The sequence below is a fragment of the Stenella coeruleoalba genome, assembly GCF_951394435.1.
Source record: "Stenella coeruleoalba genome assembly, chromosome: 2".
Lineage (NCBI taxonomy): Eukaryota > Metazoa > Chordata > Mammalia > Artiodactyla > Delphinidae > Stenella > Stenella coeruleoalba.
This window is the reverse complement of record NC_137147.1, coordinates 29,348,344-29,375,907: the sequence shown is the minus strand read 5'-3', so window position 1 is coordinate 29,375,907 and position 27,564 is coordinate 29,348,344. Positions and strand designations below refer to the sequence as shown.

The following is a 27,564-nucleotide window of genomic DNA, read 5'->3' as shown; positions in this document are numbered from 1 at the left end:
AAGAAAAGTATCAGAAACATCATTTATTGTGTTTCAGTGCCTCTTATGTTAAAGACTTGTGAGATAATTCCTCTTATAATTCAATACCAGAGCAAAAGTTGTCTTTACTGGCGAACATAAGCTAGCTCTTTCGAATGTTGAGAGTTATGTAATCCATTCAAATCTCTTTTTGTCCTGGCTCCAAGGAAGCTCTCAAAACTTTTTTGTTCACTTGCAGCAGTTTCCCTAGCCTAGATTTTCTGGTATAATAATCATCCCCTACCATGACTTGTCATCACTTGTTCTTATTATTATATTTAAGAGTTTTGGGTTTTTGTTATTGTTTTGTTTTAGTAATTGTATTCTTGCAAACCTCCTCTTCTTTTTGGACATAAATTAAACATCAATTTATCAATGAATATCAAAAAAAGAGGGGAAATAAATATTGCTAGGCCAGTGCTTCTCAGAGTTTAATGTGCACTTAAGTCACCCAGGGATCTTGTTAAGCTGTGGATTCCAATTCCACGTGTCTGAGGTGGGGCCTGAGATTCCACTGCTGGTCCACAGACCACCGTGTGAGAGGGAGATGGCAGTGTGTAGCTTGTGACCTAGCACCCTATTGCTGCTAGAAGGAGTCAGAGGAATAAATACAGCAAGTGAACTGTAAATGGAAAGGACAGAAGCTGAAGGAAATATTCTCATCTTCCAACACAAAATGAATAAGACCAATTCCCCATCCCCCTCTCCCCCATGCTTTGGTTTGGAGAGGGTCCCATGGGTGTGAGGTAGCACAGCAGAGCTAAGAGCTGCACTCCGGAGCCACACCGTCTGACCTAGAGTCTCCACTCCATCCCTTCCTAGTGTGTCTTTGGGCAAATTGTCACTAGGCCTCAGTTTCCCTATCTGCAAAATGGGGACAATACTAGTACCTTTTTCAGAGTAGTTTCAAGGACTCAGTGAATTAACAGATGTGAAGTGCTGGGAACAACACCTAGGCCGTCATCAGCATCTGCTTCTAAACAACTGAATAAGGTTTATCCTGGATGAGTGGATGCATTTCTGACCGACTGGATCTAAACTGGACTCTGTTTTTCCCCTGTGGGTTGAGGAAGGGGCGGGGGGGGGGGGCTACACCTTTGATGAAAGGTCAGATTCACAAGGCATCCTCTTTATTTTTTTTTAAGTGAAAAAAATGATGGCCTTAAGAGTTGGACTTAGAACTGACAGGAGTGGCCCAGGGAAGCCGAGTCAGTGGGGTTGTTGTAGTTCCTGTAGAGCAGCCACTTGGCGGGCATCCTGGTGACCGTCAGTTAAATGTGGCCCCCTTCAAATACCTTCTTTAAAGAGACTTTTCACTGCTGGCTAGTGCTGGTGCACAAAAGTCTGCATTTGGGATTTGTGCAGGTTTTATGGAATCTGTCCCTTAAATATGAGACATTTCCCTTTGGCCCGTGGCAGCAAAATAAATTTGAGTTGCTGAAGAGAATATGACACAGATTTTTGCCTGGTATTGATCACCTTTTAAACCTTTGTTCCCCCTCCCAAAGCAAAGAGCCCAGCCAGCACCGAGTAAAGAGATGGGGCTTCTCTTTCGACGAGATATTGAAGGACCAGGTGGGGCGGGACCAGTTTCTACGATTTCTGGAGTCGGAATTCAGTTCCGAAAACCTCAGGTAAATCTCTCCAAGGTTTGAGTTGTGTGCAGAGTGTATATGAAGAAATTTGCATCCCTCTTTCCACCTCCCTTTGTCCATCAGATGTTATGGTTCAGATTCCAATTCCAGTTAATCTGGCTGAGGTTGACACAGAGAACAAACTTTATGTGCAGATTAGCACTGACCAATACCAGCATTTGTTGTGCTTTAAGTCCAGATGTCTTGTTTTCAAGTTATTGGAAACATGTCTCCAATGATAAGTCAATGGTCAAATGGATTTAATGACGCTGTCCATTAACTAAAACCATAAAACCATGGAAATCCACAGTGGAAAGGCAGTTCAGAGACCATCCCCTTCAAAACTTCCCAGTCCAGGGTCCTGAATACTGGACAGGCTAACCAGAAGAAAGAATGGTCAGCGGGCTCATTTCAGAAAGCCAAAGTAAATATCATTCAAGACCTGGAGACACAACTGTAAAAGCTAATTAAAACATGCTTTTCCTTTTGGGAGGAATTCTAGCAACTTCGTGTAGTGGTTACTTTTGTCACTTGATGCCCTTGAGAACATCTGGTTGTTTCTATTGGGCTACGACTAATCAAGATGAGGGGAAACGTCTAATGTGCTTACAGTTACTGTTTAGTAGAAAAAATGAAAACTTTCAAAACATGGGGCCCATTGTAAGTGAAAGGAGAGGGAGCACATTAAAAGGGGCAGATATCATGGTCATGAAAAATCTGGTAAGGTGGTTTACAGGCTTTCAGTGTATTAGATGTCGAAACAGAGACACATAGAAAATGTGACTTATCTAAGACCCTTACTGATCTTAGCCAAGTGCTGGCTTCTCAGTGGATTAGATGGAAATCTCAGTGTTTTCTTGGCCCCAAGCTCTCTTTTATATACAAGTTTAATTCCCATCTTCCAATGGCATTTTTCCAAAGAGTGGCTTTATAAATTTTTTTATTTTTTTACTTTAAAAAGAGCATATGCTGTGGGCAAAGGACTGTCTGCTCCAGTGTCAATGTGCAAACTCCATGTTATTTATTTAGGGTTAGAGACCATGTCGGTCCCGTACGTCCATCAAATGATGTTTATTACACACCTATCCTGTACCCGGCCCCCAAGAGTCTGCTAAGGGATGCGAGAAAGTCAAGATGCGTGATCTTTGCCTGCAACGACTTTGTAGGTCCTTGAGGAAAAGACACAAGAAACTCTTAAGTCATTAAATGAATATAAATGAGTGTAAACTCTAAGAACCTTTTTTTTTTTTAAACGTTGAGCCTTCTTTTAATGTATTCATTTTTTTTATTTTTGGCTGTGTTGGGTCTTCGTTTCTGTGCGAGGGTTTTCTCTAGTTGTGGCAAGCGGGGGCCATTCTTCATCGCGGTGCGCGGGCCTCTCACTGTCGCAGCCTCTCGTTGCAGAGCACAGGCTCCAGACGCGGAGGCTCAGTAGTTGTGGCACACGGGCCTAGTTGCTCCGCGGCATGTGGGATCTTCCCAGACCAGGGCTCGAACCCGTGTCCCCTGCATTGGCAGGCAGGTTCTCAACAACTGCGCCACCAGGGAAGCCCTCAGGGAAGCCCTCTAAGAACCATTCTGGAAGTGTTTTAAAAAGGGACAGATGAGTGTAAACCAGGGTAGGCAAATCATAAGCTGGACTTTGAAGAGTGTACAAGATATTGACATAGACAAGAAAGAGGGAGGGAGAGTGTTCTACGCTGGAAGACCCTGAGACCAAAGATGTGGCAGGGGGACCCTCCCACACCACGAAGTCCTGGGAGGACGTGTAGATGCCGATTAACCGTAATAGCGATGACTTTCCAGGCAGCCATGCGCCTGCTGTAGACCAGGTAAGGTTGAATATCTGATTTCAGGTTATGACACAAAAGAGTTCTCTCCTTGTGCTGAGGCATTGTACTAAACACATCTCAGAGCTGCGCTTCAGTTCCTTATTGAGTATTCATGACAGTAGACTTGACTCTAAAACTCTTTATCAGGACGGTGCTCAGACCAGCCTCCCAGGCTGTGCCTGCGGGTGGGTCCTGCGTGGGAAGCCACGCCCCCTGTGGCCACCATCATGCACCCAGGCAGACTCTGTGTGGCCAGTTCAGCCCCAGGTCCTACCCCCAGCTTGGTCCCCATGAGCAACCCCTGGGAGCCCTTTCCACGTCCCCTTCTCACCCCTGTCCCCCAGGTCCCCAAGATGGAGCGGTATAGAGGCCCCCTTTACCTGACTATTTCTCAGCCACCTGCACCACTGCAGAGACTTTGAGGGATGGCCACAGGGTGCTGGTCCTCGTGAGGGGCCCCAGGGTGGGAGCACCTGCTGACTCAGCACTGCCTCGCCCAGTCCGAGCATATCCAGGGCCACGAAATCCGCTGTGCATTTCAGGCCGGGAGTGCACAGAGGAGTGTGTCCCTGGCAGGTGTGCAGCACCTCATCCTGCTTTACCTCCTGCACCAGCGCCTTTTGCTCCTGCGCCAGGAGGGCTCTGTTCAGTCCTGGCTGAGAGAATGCGTGTGAGCGCACGTGAGCGTGCCAGAGACTAATCTCCACCCCCAGCGTGGATGCATAAATCCAGACTTAAAGAGGGTCCCCTCTGATCCGTGACAGGAGAGCGGATAAAGGAAATAGAACAGCTGGAGATAAAAAGTATAGCCCAAGAGCTTCTAAAATCCTCTCTGCAAGCCCAGACTCCACTTTTATGATATTCAGCGTAATTGGATATATGGGGGGAAGCTTGGTTTGAAATCACACAACGTTAGGACTCTTCGGTCATCAGAACCAGGACCTCCCTCCCTTCCCTTTGCAGTCGTTCCTGTGGCCACAGATATTGGCCTGGCGCCCACCGTGACTCAGGTCCTGAGGGCACAGAGCTGAATGCGTTTCACCCCTTGTCCAGGGCGGCCACGAGCAGCCCTGCAGGTGCATCTCTGCTGTTGGTCCCTGTGAAGGGCGGTCCCTAGAGCCGTGCCATGCGGCACAACATGAGGACCCTGCTCATCTGTGGTATTGGCCACCCCGGGGTTGTCCTTTCTCCCCAGGACTGGCCAAGCCCAGGCATCTGGCACTGGAGCAGGGGAGGAAAAGAGACTGACCAGAACTCAACTGGATACACTGCAAAGGCCTCTCCACATCTGTCCTCCCGCACTCCCTTGCATCTCTCCAGTGAAAGGGGTATTTAGAGCAAGACATTTCTGCAGGACACCTAGAAAAATTCTGTCAGTTAAGTAACCAAGTGGTTCAAACTATACCAGAGCTTCAGAATACAGAGCAGAGGAGCTCCAAAGAGACATAGGTATTGCTCTCACCACAGTGAAAGGTCACCCTGGATCCTTTAAGGAAAGATGCCTTACATATGTGATCATACAGTGTAAGTTGACGTCCCTTTTCATCATTTTTCTTTGGGGTGAGCCTGTGAGATGAGGGAGGGGCGGCATCTCCAGGCACTTGAGGGGGCACGACCAGGGCATTTTGCTGCAGACAGCACAGCATGTGATTGTATGCTCTCTACAGCACCCTGGGCCGAGCCGGGGGCTCCGTTCGGTGGGCCCCCCTGGAGACAGCTGTTTGCTCAGGGCCTCTAGAATGCCTCCGAGGTGGGGCCTCCCAGCGCTGAAGCAGGGAGTCCCAGAGAGTGACCTGGTCCCTCTCTTTTCTCTGTGTGTTTTCCTAGAAGGGTGACAGGAGCCCCTTGCCACCTTTGCCCCCCTCCATCTCCCCTGCACAGATCTCTGTCCTACCTGGCTTGACACCCACTGCCGCTCAGCAGGGCACGAGTTAAAAATCAAAACCTGCCGCAAAGAGCATGCATCCCCCGTACATCTTTTACGAGCTGTAGCTCTCCTGAGAGAATGTGGTTGTTCTTCTAACCTGCAGATTGATTACCCCTGTTCCACACAGTGTCAGCTGAAGGGAGAAGCAATTAAAGAGCGCGCAGGAGAGTCGCCAGGTTGGCCTGGAGCGCTGCCATCTCCCACAGTTGCCCCGAGTCATAGGAAGACCTCGGAAGGTTGGCCAGGCCTGGCAGTGTTCCCCACGAAGCAAACACATGGTTAATGGAAACAGAGGTGTTCACACAACACTGGGACAATCTGTGGCATTTCAGCCACTGCCTGGCGAGTATCACTCGGCTTCCGTGGTGCTGCTGGTGGTGGGGTTCCAGCCCAACCAGAGACCAAGTCAAGTGGCGTCCGTTGTGCCCGAGTCTGTTGACCAGCAGAGGGCACAGAAACCCTTCCTTCTGCATGGAGTTGGCTTTTCCCTGGGAACGAACTAAAAGCTGAATTTTTCTAATCCATGAAAATCTTAGTTGATGAGAAGATAGCTAAACGAGGAACTAAGGGCTGCCCAGGCCTCCTGATAGGATGGAGAGTGTCCAGCTGCTGCGTGGTTCCCCTTGTTGCAGCCAGCCTTGGCGAGGAAACCCCATTCCCTGTCAGCACCCCAGCCCTGCAGGAGATAGGAGGCCCCCTGAGGCAGCCCCTGACCGCCCTCAAGTCCCATCCCCTGCTGCTTGGCGCCAGGGGTGTCTGAGCCCAGGCTGCCTCCCCGCGAAGGCCAGTTGCCACCTGCATTCCTAAGCCAATGACACGGATCACATGCTGGCATAGGGCTGGCTTCCCCACCTTGCCGACTCCCGCAAAGCAGTACAGGTGGTCTCCCTGATACCCACGTGTCCTCGTGGCCTACCAGTCATGACAGCCCTTCTGCCGCAAGAAGCCACGGAGGCTTAGTGCAGGGTGGGCACTGATCCGCCGCCACTGGCACCCTCCTCCCTGCTGGTGTCCTGGAGGAGCAGCGGTACCTGCAGGCTTTTGATAAGAGCAGAAGCTGCGCAGGCCTCGGTGGGCCTCCCATCCTCAGTAGATGGGGGAGGGGAGCTTCAGGGCCTCTTTCAAGGGGTGGGGGACGGGACATCCGGGGATCAGAGCCCCCAGCTCAGGCCCGTGGGCTCAGAGATGACAAATACAAAGCAAGCCTGTTCTGAATTTCTAATTGACACAAAGGTTCCTTGAAGCCAGTGATGGTAAACACATATGGGATGTCAGGATGCTGTTGTGATAGCATTTTTTTTTTTTTTTTTTTTTTTTTTGCGGTATGCGGGCCTCTCACTGTCGTGGCCTCTCCCGTTGCGGAGCACAGGCTCCGGACACGCAGGCTCAGCAGCCATGGCTCACGGGCCCAGCCGCTCCGCAGCACGTGGGATCCTCCCGGACCGGGGCACGAACCCGTGTCCCCTGCATCGGCAGGCGGACTCCCAACCACTGCGCCACCAGGGAAGCCCCTGTGATAGCATTTTTGCTGTCGCCTGAGAGGGATGAGACAGGTCATCTCCAAGGCAGACAGAGGGCTGAGCGGGTCCCCGTGCGCGCAGGGAGAGGAAGCTGCTGTCTGGGGAATGTCATCCCCGCCCCTCCCCTTCCTGTTCTTTCCTGTCCTCCAGCATGCCTGTTGTTTCTTTTTATGCTTTTTTTATTCTTGGTTTTATCTGGTAAAGGGAACCTTTTAATTTTTTATGTAAAAGTTTATTAAATTTGATTCCGAAATTTCCAGACCTTCTGTATACCCAGCTGAGCGATGTGCATTAATGTGGCTCCCAAGTCATTCTGCCAAAGGGACGCTGAGGCCTCAGGGGCCACGGGGAGCCTGCAGCGCTCAGAAGCTGCCGGGGCCTCAGAGCCTTCCCAGAGCTGCTCCTCAGAGCAGACTGGAACAAGGGACAGAAGGGGACGCCCACATGACAGTGACCGAGGGGGGCAGGAAATCGCCCAGATGTCATCTGTGTGAGAAATTGCCGGGTCTGGTGGTCTTGGGAAGGACACTGGCCCGGAGAAGTTGCTCCCAGCCCGGCCCTCAGCCCGAGGTGGCTCCCTGGGGCTGCAGAGGACTCAGCGAGCTGCCGTTAGCCCTCCTTCCAGTCCTCTGAAAAACCAACGCCAGTTCCTTTCTTTAGGACTGGTTTCCTAAATTTCACCTGCCCATCAAACACGGTCCTCCAGGAGAAGAAAACCTTACAGGTACTGTCATCGCCAGATGACCATTTTCACCTTTAAATACTTGGCCACCTCCTTCATTTCATGGCAGACCTAGCAGGGGGACAGAGAGACCCGAGGAGCCTAGGGAACGTCCAGGGGGATGGAGGAGACCCACTCCCAGCTGAGTTTCAAAGACCCATCTGAACAATTGGACAGTTAACAGCCTCCTTCAAACTCTACCCCCTGCCCACCAGACTCCGGTTAAAGAGCCACTCGTTTCCCTCTCCCTGCATAGCCAGAGGACGTGAGCACCAAAGACCTGGGGCAGAAAGACAGAGGGCTGGTGTTGAAGGGCAGGTGATGGCAGATGGCAGTGGCAGGAACCCCAGGCACCTTCCACCCAGGCCACCCGAGGAAGAGGTGAGCTCTGAGGGATCAGAGTGGCCCAGGATTGAGCCTGTGGCCGCCCTGCAGTTCCCTCCACGGCTCCCACCCACAGGGCCTGAAAGCATTTCAGAGTTACACCAGATAGGAAGTGCTCAGACCAGACCTGTCTCACATACCCCTCCACCTGCTTTGTACCCACTGTGCCATGAGGAGAGAGATGCCCAGAAAGATACAGCAGTTCCGAGACAGCAGCACAGCGGGGATGAGAACTTCCTTATCTTCTGGTCGAGTGAAGTGATTGTCTCCTTCCCCGCCTCTCGCTCTTCAGGACCAGCGAGGGAACCATGAGGGTTTTCTTCAGGGAGATCGTTAGAATCACTAATGGCAAATCAGGGGGAGAGTTGGAGCTCACAGAGCTTGTGTCACACACGGATACACACACACTCTCTCCAGTCTTCTGTCCTTGTGTAAATGGAGATGCATTACCTGAGTTGGCCACTGGGTGGCACCTTTAGGCCATGCACTTGACTACACAGACGTTTCTCTGAAGAGCAACAGAAAAATATGCTTACCCTTTAAAAAACAGAGTACATCTTACTGTGGGTGAAATTCGATGACAGATTGAATGCACCTTCTTCCATGTCGTGGTTCAGCTTCTCTTGTCCCTGCCCTTTTGTTGGCTTGAGTAGGTGTGATACCCGTGGCTGTGGGAACCACATAGCCAGGAGCCTGTCCTCATGTCTCATTGATGGGGAAACTGGACTCTGTTGTTCACAGGGCATGAAATGTGCCACCCAGACCTGAGTCCTGCTGAAAGCCCTCTCCAGGGATGCCTCGGGAACCGTCCTCATGACCTAGGGAGCTGTTGTCCGAGCTTTGGCCCTGGCTACTGTTGCTCTCAGCAGAAAAGAGCTCACAGCTCGCGCCCACCTCTCTAACACCATGCTGCTGCTGAGGGATTTGTGGGAGGCAAATATGGATGTGAGCACGAGGTTTTTCTCTCCAGTGATCCCTGGAGACTCTTTTAGTAGAGAGGTTCCCCACGTATGTCCCTTCAGCTTTGTTCCAGATGAGCCCATCTGCATTCCAACAGACATTTATTGAGCACCTACTATATGCCAGGCACCATGCCTGATACTGGTGTTGCAAACAGGCTCGGTTTCTCCATCTATAATATGAATGACTGGGTCCTTCCAGCTCGAATATTCTTAATGACGCCCAGATTCTATCTGCTTCTTTGACCTCTCCTTCATTTGGATGCCGCCACATCCCAACCAGATATGGCAAAGGGACTCACATTGTCTGTGGCGTGGCATCTATGTCAAGCGGTAGTTCTCAGCCGGGGTGATTTTATCTCCCAGAAGACATTTGGTAATGTCCAGAAATTTTCTGGTTGTCACAACTGGGGAGGGGATGCCACTGGCATCTTATGGGTCGAAGCCAAGATTGCTGCTAAATCTCTTTCAATGAACAAGGCAACGCTCACAACAAAGAATTATCCAGCCCGAAATGGCAATAGTGCCGAGGCTGAGAAACCTTGATGTAGAGGGAGAGAAATCTCTTTTTGGTAATCAGGAGCACAGTGATCTTCTAACATGCATTTAGTGCAATAATGGAACGCCTTTGTATTCTCAGCAGGCCCTGCGGCCTTCGTGATGTGTGAAGTGGCCACTGGGAAGGCTTGGGGATGCAGCAGAGTGAATGCCATGGGAGGTCAGTTCTGGGACCATGTCCAGCAGAGCAGCTATTGACTAAGCCCATGGAACAGACTGTCTTTGTGCTTCCATTTCAGGTTCTGGTTGGCTGTCCAAGATCTCAAGAAACAACCCCTACAAGATGTGGCCAAGAGGGTGGAAGAAATCTGGCAAGAGTTTCTGGCCCCCGGAGCCCCAAGTGCAATCAATCTGGATTCTCACAGCTACGAGATAACCAGTCAAAACGTCAAAGATGGAGGGAGATACACATTCGAAGATGCCCAGGTTTGCTTGTCTAGTCGAATAGTTCTGTCCCAAGATGTTCACTTTTCCACTCCACCACCCCACCCTTTAACACACATCCAAGGTGCTGTATGTAGTCACAATTTCAGGTTTTGTTATTTATAAGGCCATCAGTGGAGACCATTCCAGGTAGGTGCACAGAAAAATTCCAGGAGGATTGTTTTCCTAGATGAGTTACGTTGTTCAATAGAAATAGAAATTTACCATTACACGTGGTATCTTTTCCAGGAAAACCTCAGAGCGTTTTACAAAACCTGAAGTCCTGTAATAAGTCATAGTAGAATCTGGACACCATAGCACAACATTGGCAAACTGGGAACAGTAGCTGGCGGGGCCGGGGGTCAAGCCCACTCTCATAACTACCACCCTGCCCTGCTTCCACAGTGACTCCCAACCCTGTGGTGACTGGGGAGCTTTGTGCCATGTGATGAGATACCACGAGGAACAGGCCAAAGCCCCTGCCCTCAAGGGAGTTAAAGCCTAGTGGGAGAGACAGACAAGGAAATGGGCAGTGTCACCAGTAAATGAAGTGCTTCAACAGGATGAGCTCTAGGGTTTAAGGGACCCATGGTTGGTGGTTGGGGGAGGGAAACACACCCCTGCTAAGCACCGTTACCACACAACTGCTGGTGAGGCTGACGAAAGAAACAGAAGCCTCCTAAGCAGCAAGCTTAACTTGAGGGCTGGGAGGGGCCATTTCTAGAGATGAGCATCAGACCCATTTCTCACTTCCTGGGTCCTAACGTTTATTTCCTTCCGCCGTCCTACACTCCATGACAGGGCTTAAGGTTTTGCTCTTGTCCCCTCGACCCTCTTCATTTCTCTCACTTGTAAGGTCCCCAGGTGAGAATTTAGCGAGATTGCCCTCCCACAGACGTTACATAATTTAGGAAACAGTCACCGATGCAGGTAATGGCATGAGAACACAGCCAGTGTCTCATCATCCAGATTTGCTCAGAACTTCAGAATGGAAATACCTACCAACCTCAACACCACGACTATCATTTCTCTCCCCCTGGTCATGAGCTCCACTGAACACCTGTGCCAGGTAGATTTGGTTCTGTAGAGTTCAGTGACTTTGCTTTATGAAGTCCCTCGCACCCTTTGCACCTTCAAAGCAAAATATTTAAGTCATGAGAAATCTTTTTTTTTTCCAATAGATTTTTGTATGTGTGTGTACGTGTCCCAAGCACATAGCGACATATCGTGGTGAGGAGAGTGATGGCGAAACTCCGTGGGTAATGGAGAGGCTCCATGGGTAGTAGAGAATCTCCACAGGTGATAGAGAATCTCAGTGGGTGGTGGAGAGATCTCCATGGGTGATAGAGAAGCTCCATGGGTGATGGAGAATCCCCATGGGTGTAGAGAAGCTCCATGGGTAGTGGAGAAGCTCCATGGGTGATGGAGAAGCTCCATGGGTGATGGAGAAGCTCCATGGGTTGTAGGTAATCTCCATGGGTGATAGAGAAGCTCCATGGGTGATGGAGAAGCTCCATGGGTGACAGAGAAGCTCCATGGCTGATGGAGAATCCCCATGGGTGTAGAGAAGCTCCATGTGTAGTGGAGAAGCTCCATGGATGATGGAGAACCCCCATGGGTGATGGAGAAGCTCCATGGATGATGGAGAACCCCCATGGGTGATGGAGAAGCTCCATGGGTAGTGGAGAAGCTCCATGGGTAGTGGAGAAGCTCCATGGGTGATGGAGAAGCTCCGTGGGTGATGGAGAACCCCCATGGGTGATAGAGAAGCTCCATGGGTAGTGGAGAAGCTCCATGGGTTATGGAGAAGCTCCATGGATGATGGAGAACCCCCATGGCTGATGGAGAAGCTCCATGGATGATGGAGAACCCCCATTGGTGATGGAGAAGCTCCATGGGTAGTGGAGAAGCTCCATGGGTGATGGAGAAACCCCATGGTGATAGAGAAGCTCCATGGGTCGTAGATAATCTCCATGGGTGATAGAGAAGCTCCATGGGTGATGGAGAAGCTCCATGGATGATGGAGAACCCCCATGGGTGATGGAGAAGCTCCATGGGTAGTGGAGAAGCTCCATGGGTTATGGAGAAGCTCCATGGGTGATGGAGAATCCCCATGGGTGATAGAGAAGCTCCATGGATGATGGAGAAGCTCCATGGGTAGTGGAGAAGCTCCATGGGTGACGGAGAAGCTCCATGGGTGATGGAGAACCCCCATGGGTGATGGAGAAACTCCCCAGATGAACAATCTGAAGCACAAAGCTCAACTCTCCATTATTCATGAAACACGAGAAAAGGGAGACTGGTCAGAACCATGATGCTCCCTGCCCAGTATTATTGCTCTGATCATGATATCAGGAAGGATTTATTTTCATGTTTTATTATGGAAACTTGTAAACATGCGGAAAAGTAGAAGGAATGGAAAAACAAACCTTTGTGGACCCTCATCCAGACTCAGCAATCGTCTATACAAGACTGATCTCATTTTTATCTGTGTCCCCACCTATTTTTTCACCTTTTGTTTTAAAGCAAACCCAAGACTGTATCATTTCACTGTAAATAGTTAGGTGTGTATCTCTCTAAGAGAAACTGACCCTTTGGTCTTAACATTACCACAATGCCTTAACAAATTAGCAGTTATCTCTTAATATCATCAAATGTCGTGCAAGTGTTCAAATTTATGGTAGTTCCATAAATGCCTTTTTAAAATCGTTATTCAAAATCAGAATCCAAACAGGGCCCACACATCACAGTAGATCACCTTGTCTTTTAAGCGCCTCGTAATCTACGGGTTCCTTTTACGTCCTCCCCACTCACCCCCCCCAACCCCTTGCCATTTACTTAATGAAGAAATTGGATCCTTTGTGCTGGAGAGATTCCAATGTCTGGATTTTTCTGACTGCAACGCTGTGGTACTATTTAACGTGTCCTTCTACCATCTGCATTTCCTATAAACTGGTAATTTGACTGAGGTGTTTAATCAGATTTAAGTTTGATTTTTGTGGGCAAAATTACTTCCTAGACTGTGCTGTGCTGTCTTGTCAGAAGGCACATGATGTCTAGTTGTCTCTCTTTGTGGTTTTAGCAGCTATTGATGCTTATTGCTTAAATCCATTTGTTAATTAGGGGTTACAAAATGCTGTTCTAATTCTATCATTCTTTCTTCATTTATTAACTGAAATACAAATAATCAAATGCATCTACCATTTGATTCTCTAGTAATGCAGTTCACATAGGAAAGATGGAATGTGTGTTGGATGCAGTCCCTTTATTTGCCAATTTAAAAAATAATGAATGGTTTACTGTCATCATCCAGTGGTGACCAATGAGGGGTTTTTTGTGTGTCTGTCTTTTCGTATCCTTGTAAACCTGTGGGTTTAAACATATTTGATGTGTTTTATCCATTTTATTATTTTTATCAATGCTTGGATCGTGCCATCTCTGCCCTGTTGGCTCCTTCTGACATGACCCTACTAGTCTTTTATGTCATTCAAACACCAAGGAAACTAAGATGATCCAGGCCAGTCCCCAGACCTGGCATCAGCTAGTTCTCTAAGAATCACTGGTTCCTCTTAGGGGGAAATGGTTTTTAGAGACCATAGTTTGGGCACTTAGAGGCACTCATTGTTCCTGGGTTGGTCATCATTTTTAGGCCTTTCCAGTGGCCAGAGCTAGGAAATAGGTAGTTGTTATTTCTGATAAAAATATATCACGAGTACATACTGATACTTTGCATTCAAACTCAAAACTACAGGGGATTCTATTTAACTTCTTTCTTATGTCTGTGTCACCTTTCTCTATGCTGAGAATCCTGGTTCTCAAGGACGCCGTAGATGATAGCATTAGTACTTCACGTTATTTGCTTTATCCTGCATCACCACAGAGCAGTCTCAAAATCGCAGTGCCACCTAACAGCAGTGATGTGGTTATTGCCTGGTTCTTTAATAGCTGCATAGTATTCCATTGTGTGGAAGTACTATGGTTTAGTCAACCAGTCCTCTCTTCCTGACATTTATGTTATTACTAAGTCAAGAAATAGTTGATGGGAAAACTTGGGAGGTCAGCACATTGTGCCGTGACATGTTTCTGGATACACAGCCTTCATTAGCACAGTTCTCTGCCATTTTTCAGGTACATACTTCCAAATATATTGTATCACCTTACTGAGGATACCCAAAGCATCTCTAACCTCCTCAGTGTCTGCTAGGACTGGGATTCTCTGAATTCTAATAAAGTACTCTTCCTAAACCAATTTCTTTTCAGCTTGTCCCCTTTTGTTTCTTAAGTGTGTTTTCATCATAAATATACAGAGTGCTTCTCACTAGCCCTCTGACCTTGGGCAAGTTACTTCAACTCCCTGAGTCTTCTTTTCCTCATCTGTAGAACACAGATACAATGGTACCTATACTGTAGAAAGGGAATTAAGTGAAATGAAGCATGTCAACAGCTAACAGTGTCTGGCTCACAGTAAGATAAGATATTTATGATATTATTTCCTTAATGTCATCAATACTCTTTTCTTATACTTTTATGTTTAGGAAGTTTGGTGAAAGAATTCAAATAATTGCATATAACCTTAGTACCCAGAGATAACGCCTATTCTAGTGTTTTGTTTCTCTCAACTTATGTGTAAAGAGTGTTTATGCAAATAGGGTGATTCTGTAGCCTGCCTTTTACACTAAACTAAGAGTTCATTTAAAAGGCTAAATTTCTTCTGTAAAGGGCCAGATAGTTTAAATTTTGAGGTTTGTGGGTCATGTGATCTACGTCACTACGACTCAATTCTGCCATATAAAAACAGCTACACCGTAACAGTATCACGATGTAAAATACATAAATAAGTGGGCATGGTTGTGTTGAAAAACTTTATTTATGGACCCTGAAAGCTCAATTTCTTATCATTGTTCATGAAATATTATTCTTCTTTTGATTTTTTTTCAGCCACTTAAAAATAGAAAAACCATTCTTAGTTCACATAACATAAAGAAATAGACAGAGTTTGAGACCACTGTGCTGAACAATATATCATGAAAATCATTGAAACACTTCAACACATCAGAAAGATAGAAGATAGAGAGACTTGGGAGTGGTTAATCTTTCATTTATATGGGAGAGTAGGTTAGAGTAGACCATGTTGGTGCAGTAACAGCAGCCCACCAATCTCCACGAATGTTTCTGCATCAAGGTCGAGAGTTACGGAGCCAACCGACCAAGGGGAAGTCAGCCAGTACCATGATCTTCACACTGCCTTACCCTTCCTGGCCAGCAATGCTGCCCGCACCCGCTGCACGGGTGTGACTTAGAAGTTTCCAGGTAAGGAGAGGAGGCTAAGACCCAGCCAGGACTTGCTCTCCGATCTCCCAACTTGCTGGTCAAGTCTGCAGCTCAGATCACACTGCCCCTGGGTTATTAGAGCTGAGGGCTTGGTTGTCATGCAGAGACCTGGAGAAACTCCAGGTCCCTAGAGAAGGTCCCCAAGCTGGGGAGCAGGCTCTGATCCTGTTTCAGCCATATGCTTTGTCTAGGATTGTAAGATTGTAAGTCCTTTAAGCTTGCTCTCCTCAGTCTGCCCATCTGAAAAGTGGGAATGGTAACACCCAAGCCCTTTGGAATGCCCCCCTCCATCCCCCTATTGGGATCAGGAGCTCTGGAGTGGCTTCCTCAGCCGGTCACATGGTTCTCAGAAGCCAACCAACAGTGGTCAAAATGCCAATAGACATGTTGAGTATATGTCCTGCTATTAGGGGTCAGTAGCCGGAGTGAAGGCTCAGCCAGCTTTATGCATTCATTTGAAATGGGGCCTGGGGGTGGGGTGCAGGCTCCCTCGGACGGTTTTGTCTTTTATCTGACCACATGCATTGTTACAGCAAAGTTAATTGCCTGTGTTTGCTTCCTGTGGAAATATCTCACAAGATGCCCCGTCAGCATGGGCCCAGCATTTGCACTTGTGTTTTGCCGATCCATTTGGCTTTTTTGAAAATTTGGGCCAAGACCAAATCTTCCATAAAGATCTGTGGGCTGTGACCATAGCCCTCAGCTGTTTGCTGTGTTGTTCCAGTTTCACAGATTTAGCCTCGTGAGGGGAGAAAAAACAAGAAAAATGAGCCATGGTTTTTTTTTTTTAAGGACTCAGTTCTTTATGCTAGGGGTTGAATTCTCTGTTCTCCATCTTGGGGCATCCGCAGGAGCTGCATTGCCACCTACTTGCTATGTGGTCTTAGGCAAGGATCTTGACCTTTTGTGCCCTAGTTTTCTCCTCTGTAAAATGGGGATGATGTCTTCTCTACAGCCGTCTAAGGGTTTTTTAGAAATCAGATGAGCTAATAGCACTGAAAATTCTTTGAATAAGTAAAGTGCTATATACTTATATGTGTGAACTCACAAAAATTAATGGCTTTAGTATTCCCTGAGATCTCAAAATTCCAAGCTAGATCTAAAATGAGTTCTCCCAAGAAGGGTCTGCTCTTAGAAGGGATTCTTGAGGGGGGGGGGAATTCAAAAATAAAAAGTATGTAGGAGCCAAATCTGGGGGGCCTTGAGTGTCTTCCTAAGGAATTTGAACTTTCTCAGTCTGAAGACAGTAGGAAAACATTGAAGGCTTAGAGCTGAAAGAGGAGGAGTGAAATGGTGATGAGCAGAGCAGGCTGAAGCTGAGAGAGATCTGAATCTCGGGGCATGGAGTCCGAAGCTCTGCTGGTGGTTTTTGGAGGAGAGAATGAAACCACAGGAAGTATCGCGAGCCTGAGACCTCCTCTCAGGGCGTTCATCTCTTTCCAGAGCCTCCACAGGCTGCAGGAGGGAGACTGGAGTCAGCAGGCTGGTGCAGTGGCTGCCTGGCTTCAATTTTTAAAGTCTCAGAGTATCCTAGGATGTTCCGAGGACTGTGTCACTGGATCCATTCAGTCATTCGTCCATCTCCCCATCCATCCATTTCATGAACATTCATTCTCCCATTCGAGTTGGGAGACCTTGACCTGTGGGCTGTGAAGTTCTACACTGAGGGAAATTGCAAAGGATATTAAGGACCCAGGTGGCTTTTTGCCATTGGGCACAGCTTATCCAAGAACACATCATTCTTTTTTTTTTTTTTTTTTTGCGGTACACAGGCCCCTCACTGTTGTGGCCTCTCCTGTTGCGGAGCAGACTCTGGACGCGCAGGCTCAGCAGCCATGGCTCATGGGCCCAGCTGCTCCACGGCATGTGGGATCTTCCCGGACCGGGGCACAAACCCGTGTCCCCTGCATCGGCAGGCGGACTCTCAACCACTGTGCCACCAGGGAAGCCCGAGCACATCATTCTTTACAAATAAAACAAAACAGGCCTAAGAAACCACTTCACTGAGATTGGATTGGATTGGAAATCTGTCCATCAAAGGGATTGACAGTTGAATCTGATGGACCAATCCAGCCTGTTGACTTTGGTCCCTGCAGGTTCCCATGTAGGTTTCCTACATGTCCAAGCCACCCTGCTTTCCTGACCTGCAGCAGCTGGTCAGAGATGCCCCATCCAGACCTGTACCTGCAGTGTCTGGCCTCCAGTGCCTCTGGATTTTAAGTTCTTTGCTGGGAGCAGACATCTGGCCTTCCTTACCTTCTGTAAATCCCTACAACATTAAAATAATGCTCTGCACACAGTTTTGTTTTAAATAAAAAAATTCCCTTGACAACTCAGTCCAGAATAATACCCTCAGCTGTCCCTATCATTTAAAATAAATAAATAAAAGGCCATTTGTCCCTTGGTTTTCCACTTTGAAAAATCTTGCCACACAACCTTGAGGAGCACATATAGTAGGTGCTCAATAAATACTGGTTAAATCCAATTTCTATAACATGCCAATTCAGCAAAACTTGGAATATCCATTAAGGGCCAGATGTTCTAGGCTCTGGGAATATACAGATACATAAGCTCTCCTCTTAAGCAGACCCCAATCTAAGTTACCAAACCTCCGCTTGGCCATCATCTATGCATGGAGTGATCAAAGATCAACCTCGAGGTCAAAATGAGGTCAGGGTGATACAAGAGCTGAGAAATACACCATCGAGTGACACCCACAGTGAGCAGACAAGAAGCCTCTAGTCAACAGTCTCTATTCTTACCTAAACTTAGATGTTTAAAAGCAACTTGATTAAGGAATGCAAGGCCTCTAACATTTGCTTTGTTCAAAAGCCAGAGTCCAGTGGAGCCCACGTTTACATTTGCCCCAGATTACTCAGAAGCAGATGTCTTCCTAGCTTGGCGAAGGCTGTTAATCTTTGCCCCAGTGGTGGAGGTGGTGGCATCGTGGGCCAGTATCACGAGACTACACCAAGTTTCCTGATATTAATCCTCGTTTGGAGGCATTTCCTAGTAGGCTTCCCATGCCAGACGTATCGTAATAAAAAATGCCGTGGCACGCTTACTCCAGGAATTACTCATTTTATCCTGTGGGTGGTTTTATTTTAGGGAAATGAACGGCAGAGGGAGGGATGCATTTTGAAAAGAACAAATCAGTTGTTTGTGAGCGGTTTCTGTTTGTTACCACACAGACGAGTAGCTCTTGAAGAGAAGGCGTCAGAGAACTAAATTCCAAAATGTCTTTGTTGATGCTTCAGAGCAGAGATTTCTTGCACCAAGCCCCATGACCTTGAAGAGGAGAAGGAAACATTTGTCTAAGTTAATACCCGTGGTATTCGGGTAGGTGAAAGGAAATATGCAAAGCTGTCTTTGAAGCTACTCTTATCTAAGAATAGGGATTGAACAGCATCAAAATACCGTGCCCTTTGGCCAGTTAAATTGAACGTGTTTATACAGATGCTTTGCAATGTAAAGGCAAAAGATAATTCACTCTTACACTCTCTTATGACTTGAATGTTGCATTCCATGGAAACAGTGTCTGCCACGTCCCACTTAGAAGGACAAAGAAATCCAAATGGGAGCTTCTCATTTAAGGTCCACGGGATCCTAGAATATTTTTAAAATGTATATATATATAAAACTAAATCACTTCGCTATACAGCATAAATTAACACAACATTGTAAATCAACTATATTTCATTTTAAAAAAGAAGGAAAAAACCTGGAAGAAAAGATCCACAGGCTCCTAGGATGGTCACCCAAAGCCGCATCCACGAGGACAAGCTACTGTCCTTCACTCCGATGAGCGTCTGTACGCACTCAAGTGAGTCTTTTCTACGTTTATTAAGCAGATACTGACTTAGGATCCCCATCAATTCCCTACCACTGGGCAGTCCCACCCTCTGTCCTCCTGAAGGACCCATGATGAGAAAAGTGTTCATTTTCTTTAGGCTTCAGCTAACCATGCCTAAGGTCTGAAGACCTTTGGTTTAAGATATTCAAGAGTCTCTTGAAAGGTGAGACTCATACATCTTCTGGGTGACTTTCTGTGACACAGACTCGCTGCCTGTGACTTCCCAGAGGCCCGGTCAGCCCTCAGAGCTTTGCCAGTTCGGCCCTTCCTTCTGGTGCGGAAGGCAAGTCGTACATGACCTGTGAGGTGAGAGCCTGTGTCACCCTGGGAGACTTGGCCGTTGCTGTCACTGACAACGTGGTGGTGAACAGTTCCCGAAAGGGAATGGTGAATGGCAGTTGCATCTACCCCTGGGATGACTCAGATTAAAGATTGAAAGGAGGCCCCTGACGCTTCTGCTAACCACACGCTGAGGACTTTGCCTCAGCCACAGAACCTGACTCCCTCAAAACCCCAACTCAAGGACCATGAACAGCACCGTGTACCAAGGGAAGAGTGTGAGCTTTGGGGTCACAGAACCCTGGGCTCAAATCCTTGCTCTGTGCTTGGACGAGTCACTCAACTTTGTAGAGCTTTAGTGTCCTTGTCTGTAAAATGGGGTTGTTTAAACCTAAGCACTGATTCAGAGCAAACAACAACAGCAATGGAAATAATACAGCTGGACTCCGCTCACCTTTCCTCCTCCCCGGGAACCTTCTGGTCTTTGGTCTCCTTCCCATGTCATCCCTGGCAAGGACAGTCCCAACATGAAGGCCAGTTATCATCATTACTTTACATGTGTATAGTTTTTGTCATGTGTTCCCTTGTATTTCCTCGGTTAATTGTGTGCTCGGCGGGGCTGGAAAAGGCAGACTCAGGACCTGAATCCAAACCTTTGGCCCCCAGCGCAGCCCCTCCTCCAGCGTCTCACACGGCAATGTCACATCCTGCCCCACAGCGTCATCTTCCTTCAAGGGACCACAAGGGACCCAACAGTTCCCAAAGGCTGGATGTTGTTCCAGGAAGCTTGGGTGTTCCCAAGAGGACAGAGGACAGAGACACATCCATCTGCAAAAGAAAAACAGGACACTTGAAAATCCCAAGAAAAGCTCCTGGCAGCTGTGCAATGCTCCAGCTGAGCGGCCTCCCACTCCAGGAGGATGCTCTAAAGCTGGGGGATGAGATCGTAGCTGTTTCAGGAACCCACAGCAAAGAGGAGGACGTAAGGGTGTTCTGAAGTAGTCTAACTGCTCCAGCGTGCTTGGGGCCCAAGGCCCAGGCATTTATCTGATTACCTTCCCCAGCGCTGTGAGGCCCACCGTGTCTTGTCTAAAACCAAAGGAGATTTCCAGATGAGGACCCTCACTGCAAAACATTGACTTGTAGCAGGTGTGGTTTTGAGACAGCTTGCACTGCTCACTCCCTCCTCCTCCCGCATGTCTCAGACTCCACTGATTCCAGTCATTTTGGGTTTAGGGTTTTTTTCTTTCACTCCATTGCTTTTTTTTTTTTTTTCTGAATGTTTTTTATTGAAGTATGGTTGATTTACAATATTATATGAGTTTCAGGTGTACAACATATCATTCGATATTTTTATAGATTACATTCCATTTAAAGTTATTATAAAATCTTGCCCATGGTTCCAGTTGGTTTTGCTTCTGCCTTAGCGTCCCAGGTAAGCAAAGCTCCCACCTTGGGCTTGGCCCTGGATGAGGATGGAGTGTCTCATCAGGGTGACATCCATGTACTGTAACTGTCAACCGCCATGGGGTGTGATTCCCTCCTGCCACTGAGAATTGTAGCTAAGATGTCCAGTATGACTTAGGGCCTTAGGGCATCAGTTTCTCTACCTATGGAGAACCATCCTCACCCTCCCTGGAGCAGGTGCCTCCCTACGTGTCAGGAAGGCAGATGTGGACTCTGGTAGTTCTGCTTGTTCACAGTCAACTCAATCATCCGTTTTTTAGAAAGAGAGAGAGGGAGTAGGGGAGGGAGGGGTCTGGGGAAGGAAGGAAAGAAGGGAGGAAGGAAGGAAGGAAGGGAGGGAGGGAGGGAGGGAGGGAGGGAGGGAGGGAAGGAAATAAAACAAGAAAAGACAAGAAAAAGCAAAGAAGAGAAATGCAAACTTCTTTCTCTCTGGCGCTTTCTCTCATTCTGTCGGTGAGCGCTCGCTGGTTTCGCCAGTGGCTCTCCTGCTTCTTGCAGATTCTGGATATACATTTTCCTTAAGACTGATTGTCTGCAAAGCAGTGGAAACAAACCAGAACCCCTCATAAATCAGTAGGGGTCACTGCCAAGAGCTTTGTACACTTGCTGTCCCTGGCAGTGATAAACTCATTGCATTTGGGAACTGGCCAAAGACCCTGAGTCCTATCTTAATTCTCATTCCCAGAAAAACCTCAGCACTCCATTCCCCCACCCACTGTTTACTGTCTTTGTGTTTCTTAGACAAAGCTGGCAAGGAAGAAGGCACAGAGTTCCATAACTGGGTACATCAGAGGCTGCACTTCTCTGCTTGGGGGAGGAGTGGAGGGTAGAGGAGAGTCCTGGATCCATAGGCTGTGGGAGAGGAGGCCCCAGAGGGGCCTGGAGCCTCGGGCCCTGTGGGGGGCATGAGCAATCTACAGAGGTTCTTGGATTCTGTTTTGCTCAGACCATGCCTTGCACATGCTAGTGTTGTTTTGGTGGTTGTTTCCTTACAGGGTAATCTGAGACGGTCATAATGATGGCCAAGGGCTAGCAACGAGGTTGGCAGAGTGAGACTGCCTTATGCAGCCCACATCCAACAGGCCATACTCTCTCCCCACAAGGTCCTCACCTTGGCTCTGGCCTTGGCAACGAATTGCCAAGTTGGCATGTGACATAGAGAGGACAAGAGCAGTGCCCAAACTGCCCCTCTGACCCACATCAACTGCCCCCCCGACCCCCGAGAGGGGACCACCACTGCCTGCTACTCCTCAGCCCTGGGTTGTCCTTCTTGCTCTGGTTGACCAGACTAGGAACTGGGAGACACATTCCTGTCCACTCAGCTCTTCCTACCTTGATGAGGCTCTTTCTGGTTGAGGGACAGCCATTCCCCACCTCGGACAGGGTAGGTCATCCTCAGTTATACCCGTTCACAGCACCCTGAACCTGCTCTTCTTCCTTGTATCCCTCAGCTCAGCTGGTCACGCACGCCCTTATGCAGTGAACTCTAAGCTTTATGACAGCGGGGACCTCTTCTGTCTTGGCGATGCCGGAATCTCAGTGCCTGACACAGTGCCTGGCACCTAGGAGATGCTCAACAAATATTCTGGGGATCAAATGTTGAGGCATCTGCTTTATCCTATATTCTTTCTCAATTGACAAGTTCTTTCTTTCAGTGGCTTTTCCTGCCCACGATGAGCTGGAGGAATTAGCTAGATCAGGGGTGAAATTTGTTGCCAAGGCCAGAAGGGCTGGGCTGGGAAAGGCTTCCTTCCTCTTCTTGGGGGAGCAGGGGGTATTTTGTGAGATATACTTGGGGATTTAGATTCCTCTGAGAAGTCAGAACAAGAAGCATGGGGCTGTTGCCTTGGAGAGGGGTTTGGAGAGGGGCCAGGCCTGAGGGCCAGGCCTTTCCAGATGACTCAGGAGCAACCTGGCTCCGTGGGCCAGACAGAAGCCATGCCTGAGACAAGAAGAAGGAGACAGCGAGATAGTTTCTCTCTGGGTTAACATTTGTACCTAAGATGTAAATGTTAGACCACTTTAAAGGGACAGCAAATGCAAAGACCATGATGTCCCTCGGTCTAGGCCCTGAGGCCATTAGGGCTGAGCCACGTGGCCCACATCGGGACTTCCTTTGAGTTGAGTGTGATCCCCACTCTCCTTCCATACAGAGAGCAGGATCTGATCATAAACTAAAACAAGTATGGAGCCTGCAAACTTGCTCAGTACTTGCAAACTCAGACCAGCATTTCAGTGAACCAAAAAGCAACATAAATTCCGCTAACATTTAACCCTGTGCTGGACGCTATGCACATATAAGAGATTAAAAACACATTGTTCCCTCAAGGAGCTTAAACTAGAGTGGGCTGGGTTTTTGTCTGAAATTTGCAGAAAAACATTCAGCGACATGTGTTCCCACTAAGTTTATTAACTCAGAACACATCTGGATCATCAAAGTAGATTCAGATTGAAGCCAGTGTTTCGTTTCACTGGGTTCCTTTCAGTGGCCCCATTCCCACGAGTAGGGCTGCACCCGCTTTTATAAATATGGGGGCATCTGGGCAAGAATGAAGCTGGTGCCCAAATAGGTCTGCATATGGTCCATCTGAGGATGGCCTGAGAGGGGTCCACATGTCAGCAAGGTGATTCTTGCTTTCTGTCTTCACTTTCTTTTGAGGTGGGTAGCAAGAGGGTCTTGGCAAGCCATCGTCATCACCCAGCTTCCTCTGGGATGCACCAGCAGTCTGGCCAGGTATTTCTTAAATGTGCCCCCAGCTGAGGAGAAGTCTCTACCTCCCCTTCCTCCTCCCCTGGGAAGAGTACCCGAGGAAGAGGTCCTTAATGACCAGTCCAGCCTCTTTGCTGACCATTCTCTTCACTGACCAGCTCTCCATTCCCCTGAGCACTGGGGCCCTTGTCCAGCGTCGTGGGATGAACAATGAGTGTACATCAGGCAAGATGCTTCCCTGCCTGATGATTCCACCCTCCCTAGGGAAAGCCCACCCTCCTCCTAACAGGTCCTCTCTTGGGACAGCCAGGCTTTCCTGTGCAGCTGAGCTACCATCCATTTCCACTAATAAATAACCTTTTTCAACGGACAAGCTCCGTCTTTTAATGAAACAGGCTTTCCCTGCCCTTAATGAGGACAGATCTATTAGGAAGGGATCACAAGGCTATAGGAATTAGCCGGAAGTGAAGGGCAGAATCCGTTGCCATGGCCAGAATGTAACGCCTCTAGGAGCCCAGGAAGGCACTATGCCCCAGCATCTGCCCCTCCTGGATGGAAGACTCAGGCCTGGCATATTTGCCCAGATGCCCCCACGATCTGGTTCTAAGTGTCCCCTTCCAGGATGGGATGGTGGCCCTGACATGCACAAACTGACCCAATTGCATCGTTGCCTGTAGACTTTTTTTTTAATTAAACTTTTTATTTTGAGATACTTTTAGCTTCACAAGCAGTTATAAGAAATAATATAGAGACATCCCATGTATCCAGTTTCTCCTAACAGTAACATCTGCAAAAGCTATACTACAATATCACGGCCATGACGTTGACATTGCTACATCCCCCGAGTTTATCAGATTTCCCAATTTTACTTGCACTCGTATGTGTGTGTATGTGTTTAGTCCTATACAACTCTATCACATGTGTAAGATGTGTCAAGATACAGAGCGAGTCCACCCCCACAAAAACCCTTCCTGTTGTCTTTTATAACCACACCTCCCTCCCCTCCCTGCCACTCTCCTGTCCCTAACCTCTGGCAACCACTAATCTGTTGTCTGTTCCTATAATTTGTCATTTCAAGAATGTCATACCAGTGGAATCATACAGTATGTAACCTTCTGGGGCTTTTTTTCATTCATCATAATTCCTTTGAGATTCATCCAAGTGGTTGGGTGCATCAGTAACTTCTTCCTTCTTATTGCTGTGCCGTGGTTTTAATCATTAAGCAGTACTGCATCCCAACGTGGCCCCAAGGCCCAATTACATAGCCTCTGCGACATGATCCTCAGGAATCTTTCACTCTGTGAGAGAAAATAGGTTTTGGTTGGTGTTTTCTGAGTGGGAAAAAAACGAAACAAAGCCAACATGTTACATGTTTTTCCAGGTACAGACAAGCATATTTCGGTTTGTTTGTTTCTTTCCTAACACAGTGGCCAGTTGGGTCGCAGTTCCCTTTAGCACTGGTTGACAGTTCTTTCTTGTGTCTTCCCACCTCCCGCCTTTCCAGGAGCACATCTACAAGCTGATGAAGAGCGACAGCTATGCCCGCTTCCTCCGGTCAAATGCTTACCAGGACTTGCTGCTCGCCAGGAAGAAGGTACCTGCGAGGGGCAGCCTTGCCTTTCTTAGCACTGTTGACCTCTGCCTGCTGCTTCCTGCCGGTGTGAAATGAGAATGTCATCCCTTGGGTTTTATTTCTTTTCTCTTTTCTTCTTTCCCTTCTGTACCTGGTCCCACTCCAATAGAATATAATTAGGATTGTCACCACATCAGCCCCCCCACAAGGTCCAGGGTGTGGCATCCTGTCTCCCTGGACCCATCATCTCCATCTGCGTGTCCTGCCCACAGCAGAGAGTGTGACCAAATTCTGAGGCCGCAGTGGCTCAGCCCAGGAGTACAGGGCTGGCAGTGACATCAGCCAATCCCTTAGGAAACCACTGAAGAGTCCAGCCCCCTCCCCACAGATTTTCTGTCCCCAACCGGCTCAGAGACGAGTATGAGGCAAGGATTGGGGCGCCCCCCTCTGGATAGAAACGCTTATAGGTTTCCAGGGGGCGATCTGGCATCTGAAGTCCTTCCTGGGGTGGTTGCCCCTCCCTCTCCCTCACCTGCCCCACAGCATTTGCTTTTTCTTTTAACCAAGAAGTAATGGCATCCTAGCTCCTTCCTCCTCCTCCACTCTGAATGAAGTCCTCGTTCCCTGTGGCCCTCAGTGTCTGGACTTGGGGGTGCAGGGACCCTCAGCATGCAGGGTGGTGGGGAGTGACTGAGGCAGGGATGAACTCAGCTGGATTTATGGGAGGAGGGAAGGAAGAGCCAGGAGGGACATGGGGTCTGGAAAAGGGGAGGCAGGAGGGACGGCTCAAGGTTCCAGTATGCCTGCAAACGCTCTGCTCGTCTTGGTTCTCATCTGAGGCCCACGTGTGGCTAATGGGGCTCTCCTTGCACCAAGTCCCGGGACTCCCGTGCCATGCCGCTTAGGACTGTGCGCATCCCTTTCTTCTCCCTCTCAGCCTCCCGGCAGCAGTCCCTGAGCCTGTGGTTGTCCAGCAACACGCTGTCTGTCGGGCTTCCTCTCTCAGCCACACAGCCCCTCTTTCTGTGTACTGTGACCTCACGTGCCAGCATCCTTGTCTCCATATCTGGCTGGTCCCACAGCACTCCCGAGTCTAGAAGAGCATTTATGTCCTGCTTGCCTGCCCTTAGGTAGCCCTGAGGACATCCCCAAGAGCCTGAGAAAGAGAAGGAGACTTTGGGGACTCCCAGAGTGTGAGGAACCCAGCTTTCTTGTTGGCCTGCATCCCTTCCATCAGGTGTCACTACTACGATGGAAAATGTGAAGCCTGACCTCCAGCCCGCTCCCTTGCCAGAGGGTGGAGGTGGAGAGGCCCTGATGCAGCTGGCGGACATCCCCACCAGTAATGGCTCTGATACCCAGTTTCTCAAGAAAAGTTGTGGAGACCTTTGGTGCCTCCAGCCCAGATCTCAGGGGAGAAGGCAAAGTAATTGTTCCTTATTTCTTGCGGCTCAAGACCCTGAACTGATCCCGGTGTGGGGAAATTGTGAGCCTCTAGCAGTCTGACCCAGCTGGGCCTGTCCACACACCCAGAAGAAGCCAGAGGCCATTCAGTCTCCCTGTGGGTCTGAGCACAAAGGGAAAACGCACCCCAGCACAGGGAGTGGGGCTGAGATTCCACAGATCCTCCCGTACGAGGAAAGCTTCTCGGAGGAGGTCACTTGAATGAGGAAGGAACGGACGGCCTGCCCGTAAAATGTCCCAGATGAAGTTCATTAGAATTATCCTTCCAGCCCCTACACCAAGGAGTGTCCTTGGGGCAGAAAGCTCTTGCAGATGCCAAAGCCCTTTCAATATCCAGGGGTTAATTGTTTCCAAAGTCAGCGACAAGCCTACCTCTTCTTCCATTTCTCCCTGAGTCTCCAGGCATGGACTGGATTTGTAACTCGGCACTTCCAGGTAGGCCTAGAGTGTCTTCTGATGTCAGGGATGGGCTTACCATGCGATCTGCATGTCCAGGTCATGAAGGGAGGTGAGCCACGAGGTCCAGCTAAGAGGAGGGCTGTAAATCGGCCTCACTTTTCTGCTCAGGAAGGCTCCTGATGGAGTCTGGAGGCATAGCCGTCCAGTCCTTCCTCCCTAATTCCTCGTCTATCCTAGTATTTTCAGAGATCAGGGTAGTTGCTCTGATGAGCCGGGTCTCAAGGACAGGTGCGCTGGGTTTTGAGGGGCCCCTCCAGAACACTTACATACCAGTACTTAAGTACAGTTTTCCAGGGCAGCTCGGAGGACCTGTGCAAGGCAGAGGAACCTGAATAAGTCAGGCCAGTGGCCACTCTCTGTGGGCAACAGCTCAGGAGCCAAGGGAAAAGAATGCCAGGCGCAGAATGCCAGCTGCGGGGCCTAGGACTGGCCTGACTTGAGCTGCACAGACA

The 27,564-nt window shown here is 48.6% G+C and overlaps 1 protein-coding gene across 8 annotated transcripts in view; it reads left to right on the top strand.

Moving 5' to 3' along the window:
* The window catches only part of RGS6 (regulator of G protein signaling 6), a 589,735-nt gene that overhangs the window by 516,364 nt on the left and 45,807 nt on the right, over positions 1-27,564 (top strand). For all 8 annotated transcript variants that reach the window (XM_079914441.1, XM_079914443.1, XM_079914442.1 and 5 more), the window contains exons 14-16: positions 1,527-1,652; positions 9,793-9,979; positions 25,121-25,210. In XM_079914441.1, coding sequence (XP_079770567.1) covers positions 1,527-1,652; positions 9,793-9,979; positions 25,121-25,210 — 403 coding nt within the window. The remainder of the gene's footprint in view (positions 1-1,526; positions 1,653-9,792; positions 9,980-25,120; positions 25,211-27,564) is intronic.